This window comes from Micromys minutus (genome assembly GCF_963924665.1).
Source record: "Micromys minutus genome assembly, chromosome: 3".
NCBI lineage: Eukaryota > Metazoa > Chordata > Mammalia > Rodentia > Muridae > Micromys > Micromys minutus.
This window is the reverse complement of record NC_137972.1, coordinates 21,811,157-21,817,156: the sequence shown is the minus strand read 5'-3', so window position 1 is coordinate 21,817,156 and position 6,000 is coordinate 21,811,157. Positions and strand designations below refer to the sequence as shown.

Below are 6,000 nucleotides of genomic sequence, written 5' to 3'. Positions count from 1 at the left end.
AGAAAACCGACAACAAAAAGCAAACAGACTTCAGAACTAATGCTTTTGCCCAGGCCAACCCTTCACAGACAGGTCCTGGTGTGATCCAGAAGCTTAAGTCAACACCGTGTCCTAAGGCGCTGAAGATCCAGCCTGGCCCAGGAGCGCTCTCTGGCGGCCAAACTCCCAACCTGGCATCCCTTCCCCGGTTGGCCTTTTCCAAAGCTGAACTAGACCTGGCTAAATTGTCACCTCCTCCTTTGCGTCACTCGGAGGACCCCGCCCGCCGGAGCGTCTCTCCAGAGGGACTGGCCCCCGCGCTCCCCTGGTTAAGCGCCCTTCCTGCAGTGTGTTTAAAGGTCCCCGTAGGGATCCGCCCCACCGGTCGCCCCCAGACAGCCCGCCTCCCCGGGCAAAGAAGGTGCGGCACACCCTGCCCCCACGCTGCGCTCAACTCGTCCCTCCCGATTCCGCTACGCCCTCCCCCACCTTTGCTGGAGCCTCTTCCTGTCCCCTGATCCCCGAGCCAGCTTAACGAGACCTGCCCCCGGCCCCAGAGGGCCCGCCCTCCGGGGCTCCGGCGAGCGCGCGCCGCCCCTCCCGTACAGGTGGGTGGAGCTCCCGTAGCCCGCCCCCAGGGCTGTCCGTCGTGACGTCACTTCCGTTCGGGCCGGACGGAGGTTCGGCTCCTCGGGCCGAGGGCGGGGGTACGGAGGTGGCAGCTGAAAGCAGGAGGCGGTGCGGGAGGCGAGAAGCTGCCGCGCGGACCAATCCCTGCGTCCCGGGCCGCGACCCTGCTCCTGCAGCGCCCCGAGGAGAGGCCGGCCGGATGGGCCACTGAACCCAAGTCGGGGACCGGTGAGGCCAGAGCGGCGCGGCCAGCACGGTTGCAGGGATGCGAGCCCGGGAGTGGACCTCCCTCTCCGGCTCGCCCGGCGGGAGACACGGGTTGGGGCAGTGGAGGACCGGCTCGGTGGGCAGTGAGGCCCGCCCGGGGAGGCCTGGTAGCGGCCCGTGGCTGCAGAAGAAGGCGGAGTAGTTGGGGTCATTCGTGGGGTGGCAGGCCGCCGTTCGAGATTCTCATCGAGGCTGGCGTCGGAGGAGGAGCTGACCGTGGCTCGGGGAAGAGGATGGCGGGCGGGCGGGGGTGGAGGGGCAACACTAAGAGGCTTGGGGAAAATTCCGTGACCGGCTTGGAGAGCTACTCGCTCTTATGATTAAAAGGTTATACGGTCCACCTGCCGAAGGGTCTGCCTGGAGTTTGGAGGGGTCAGTGATAGTGTGTGCAAGAGACAGCTTTTAAGAGAAGCTAACCTGAGCTGGTGTGCATAAGGCTGGCCGCCTGCATGAAACTCAGCCTCCGTATCTTCACAGTGTGGAGCCCCCTGGAGCTGAGATCAGGATGTTTCGCTTCATGAGGGACGTGGAGCCTGAAGATCCCATGTTCCTGATGTGAGAATTCCCTCCCCCTCGTGCACTCACCCCACTCTGGTTCAGGTCTGAGCAGTTCAGACAGACCTCTGGGTTCCGGTGTCTGGAACCGGTTACAATTAGCTGGATACTCAGCTGCAGCTCTCGGAGGGAAGTTGGCATCTGTGCCACTCTGTGCCCTGTCTTATTTTGGGGAGGTGAAGAAGACTGAGGTCTGATCTGCCGTCTATATTGTACGCTCACTCCACAGGGACCCCTTCGCAATTCACCGTCAGCATATGAGCCGCATGTTGTCAGGTGGCTTCGGATATAGCCCCTTCCTGAGCATCACAGATGGTAACATGCCAGCAACCAGGCCTGCCGGCCGCAGGATGCAGGTAACAGTTGGAACGTACTGAGACCAAGGGTGATTAGTGAAGTATGCTGCAGTTCTTGTCCTACAACCAGCTTGAAAAGGACATGATCTGTGTAGGAGGCAGAGGAGTGGGGTGGGAGAGTCTGGGAAAGGGGCTTTGTGACTCGTGTGGAGAGATGGGGGGGAGTGGAAGCACTAGCTTCGTTTGGTATAGTAAGGTGGTAGAATGAAGTTCTAACTTCCGTTCTTATCTTGTAGGCTGGGGCTGTCAATCCGTTTGGGATGCTGGGAATGGTGAGTCCTTGTCTTCCTCTGTTCCTCTATCTCTCTCTCTCTCTCTCTCTCACACACACACCCCTTAGATGTTATTTCCAAATGAGCCACTTTGGTGGCAACGTTAATCTCGGGTGGTCTCAAAACCTTCTCTTTGGATAGTTGACATAGTTTAGAGCCCATTAAGTATAAATCATGGAGCTAGGGCTGGAGAGATAGCTCTGGAGTTAAGAGTACCTGGCTGTTTTTCCAGACAACCAGGGTTTGATTCTCAGCACCCACATGGCAGCTCACAACTGTCTGTCTCTAGTCTCCGGGCATCTGATGCCATCTTCTGTTCTCTACCATGCACTGCATGAATGTAGTGAACAGACATACATGCAGACAGAACACTCATACATATAAAAATAAATATAATACTTGAATACTGCTGACACCTGGAAGTTCTTATCCACTGGGGAAAGCAAAGTTGGGTAGCAGTTCTTTTGAGGAGGGTGAGTTTGGGACACTTTACAGCTCTAAATATTCAGAGGGTTTTTGTTGTTGTTTTGTTTGGGGTTTTGGTTTTTTGAGACAAGGTTTCTCTTTAACAGCCCTGGCTGTCCTGGAATTTACTCTGTAGACCAGGCTGGCCTCAAATTCCGCTCTGCATGCCTCTGCCCCCAGTGCTGGATTAAAGGCATGACCATCAGTGTTTAGCATGCCCAGAGGTTTTATTTCATTGCCTTTCGGTCACTTCCTTAAAGATAGGGAAACACGCAAGTAAGAGAAGAATCAGAGCAGCCCCAGAGCCCAAGGAGGTGGCCAGCAGTTTATGGAAAGGAGTTTGAGTGTTCTGACTAGATATAAGAAGGAAAAGGGGTCTGTCCTCAGGTGAGTGACAGGCCCACAATTGCTGACACGTCTTCCTGACTCTCTTTTTTCCTCAGTCTGGTGGCTTCATGGACATGTTTGGGATGATGAACGACATGATTGGAAACATGGTATGGCTTGCTCCACAGTCTTTCCCCGCCTTGATCTCCGTGGCAGCCAACATGGTGGAGGGGGGAGGGGTTCTAGTGAAGAAACTGGGTTGGACTAAGTTAAGCCAGAGCACCAGGGTCCTGTGCTTGTTCTTATACCCCTGAGTGGTTACGTATGTTATTGTTGGGTGCTATTGGAGCGATTGTGATGCATTTCCCATTCCCGCATATTTTAAGAAAGATGTGGCAAGAGCAAGCAGCTGAAGGGAGCTCCCTTCTGCAAAGTAGGCCCTCCTCATTCAGTCCCTCCTCAGGAGCACATGGCCGCCGGAGGCAACTGCCAGACCTTCTCCTCCTCCACTGTTATCTCCTACTCCAACACTGGGGACGGTGCCCCCAAGGTTTATCAGGAGACATCTGAGATGCGCTCTGCCCCAGGCGGGGTGAGTAAGGAACTCCCCTGTCTCAGAGGAGGCAGGGTTGATTGGCACCCACAGGAGCCAGGGACCTCTTTTCTCAGGAATGGGTCATGGGTGGTGTACTCATCCTGGGGTGATGTAGCCAGGACTTTGTGGGGAGAATTGGATGTGCCTGTTCACTTTGTCCCAGATCCGGGAGACTCGGAGGACAGTCCGGGACTCAGACAGTGGTCTAGAGCAGATGTCCATTGGGCATCACATTCGGGACAGGGCTCACATCCTCCAGCGCTCCCGAAACCACCGCACAGGGGACCAGGAAGAGCGGCAGGACTACATCAACCTGGATGAAAGTGAGTGTGCCTTCCTTCCAAGTGGCAGCCCCTAATCCCGTTCCTGTGCAGCAGAGCCTAGCTTTCTCTACCATCCCACAGGTAGCTCAGGCAGAGCTGTGGGGGAGCCCTGTGCTTAGGCTCTGTTGTCAGCTTCGGGGCTGAATCAGGTGTTGCCAGGAAGGGGCAGAGCTTGACTGACGTCAGGTGCTGATGATGTATCCTCCCGTATTGGGATCAGTGGTTTTTCTTTTCTACTCCTTGTCTTTCTCAAATTAGTGCTTTATTAACTTCCCATGGTGTGTAACTCCTGGCGTCTTTTCTCCGGTAGTTGTGCCTCAGGCTTGCCAGTGACATCCAGGAACTGTGTTGAAGCCAAAATGACTCCCAACCCACATTCTTCCACGCGTGATCTCAACCTTTGCCCCGGTTTCTGATCTCGGAAGGCTTCCATGTCTGCTCTCTGTTCTTTAGGTGAGGCAGCCGCGTTCGATGATGAATGGAGAAGGGAGACATCACGATACAGACAGCAACGTCCTCTGGAATTTCGGCGGCATGAGGCATCTGTGGGTGGGGGACGAAGGGCTGAGGGGCCTCCCCGCCTGGCTATCCAGGGACCTGAGGACTCCCCCTCCCGACAGTCCCGTCGCTATGACTGGTGAAGGCCCTAGGCTCTCAGCCTCTCATGTAAGTGCCCAGGAGGGAGGAATAGAAGTATGGCAGACCAGAGAAGGCTGGGTGGCAGACCAGTGTAGCTTAGCTGTCATGGGAAGAGAGACTTGCTCCTTCTGAGTGGCTGGAAGACACCCCTAGACGCCAGGCTTCTGTGTCCTTTCTCACAGGGTCACCTTTCCTTCCTCCAGGTACAGACTGAGAGGCTGAGAAATCATCCTTGAAATGACTGTCCTTTCCAACCTCCATCCCAATTTAATATTAAATTAACAGGCAAGCTGGCCCCGCTTCTCCCTGGGGTCTCAGGGAGAGCCTTTGACTGCCCCCCCCACCTTCATTTCTGTCTTCATCCCTCACCATGTGTCCCCACCCATCCCGTATCCACTAACTTGAGTTTTCATGTTGCTGCTCCATCTCCAAGCCGCCTCATGAGCTTCCCGAGCCCCTGCCACACATAACAAGGGTTTTTGGGGCAAGCTCTGGGTTTAGGGATCTCCATCCCTCAGCTCCCCTGGACCCTTGCCCACTCCTTTCTCAGAGCCCCACTGCAGATGCCATGGTCCTATAAGGGCTGTGGAGAGGGTGGGCTAGTTCCCAATTCTTTGTCCCTTCCCCCCACATCACAAAAAACACTTTCCTATTCCCTTCTCTGCCTTTATAAAAATAAATGATTTGTGCAACTTGTAACTAGGTGTTTATGGAATAAAGGAGAATGGAAAAAAAGTAAGATTCTGTTCATCTTTTGTCTCAGTTCAACCTTCCCTGTGGCCCAGCTGTCTCAGTTAGGGTTTGTTTTTTTTGTTTTTTGTTTTTTTTTTTGCTGTGATGAAACACCATAACCAAAGCATCATATAAAAGCAAGCATTTATTTGGGGGATTGGTTGTTGCAGAGGGTATGTCCATGACCGTCATAGTGGGGAACAGAGCGGCAGGCAGGCAGGCATGGTGCTGGAGCAGTCACCCTACATCTGGTCCACAAGCAGGATCAGAGACTGAGAATGGCTTGGCCTTTAGGAACCTCAGATTAACACATCTGAGTCCTTCCTAGATAGTCCACCACAACTGGGAACCAAGCATTAAAGTATATGACCCTTTGGGGCCATTCTCAGTCAACATCACCACACCAGCTCCTTCAGTAAGGATGGGGCTGTTGCAGCTCAGGGATAGGCTGAACGGTGGAAGAAAGTGACTGACTTGGCTGCTCCCCTGGTGTTTAACTGTAACCTCATTCCAGGGTCATATTAGGGTACAAGGTGTAACCTATGGAATTGTCTGTCCTTTCCTTTGGGCAGAGTTGTTAGCCAGGACTGGGCAGACATGCACAGGTAACTTTACACAAGTCTTCAAGAGGGAAGGATTTCTCAAACTCAACAGCCTCCAGTTGCTGAGAATTTGAGCCAGGGAAGGAGATCGGTGGAGAAAGTAAGCTGGAACCCGAGCAGTCTGGAGGACAGGAAGAGCTCACATTTCTCAGCATGTTCAACTCTTGCCTTGCAGCCAAATGGGTCACTCTGTCCCTCCTGCATGCTGGGCAAGCAGTCTGCCACTGAGCCAGGTTTCTTTTGTCCCTCTGCAGACAG

General features: G+C 54.2%; 1 protein-coding gene across 2 annotated transcripts; it reads left to right on the top strand.

Annotated features, from left to right (window-relative positions):
* Positions 1-653: 653 nt before the first annotated feature.
* MLF2 (myeloid leukemia factor 2) lies at positions 654-5,147 on the top strand. 2 transcript variants are annotated; one of them, XM_080915075.1, is made up of 9 exons: positions 654-837; positions 1,354-1,431; positions 1,661-1,787; positions 2,024-2,059; positions 2,968-3,021; positions 3,315-3,443; positions 3,610-3,769; positions 4,223-4,435; positions 4,612-5,147. In XM_080915075.1, the coding sequence occupies exons 2-8, from the start codon at positions 1,382-1,384 to the stop codon at positions 4,408-4,410; spliced, it is 744 nt and encodes a 247-aa protein (XP_080771201.1). In that variant the 5' UTR covers positions 654-837; positions 1,354-1,381; the 3' UTR covers positions 4,411-4,435; positions 4,612-5,147. The 2 variants fall into 2 exon arrangements, with proteins under 2 accessions (XP_080771201.1, XP_080771202.1); XM_080915076.1 differs by lacking the exon at positions 654-837 and adding an exon at positions 904-952.
* Positions 5,148-6,000: the final 853 nt, after the last annotated feature.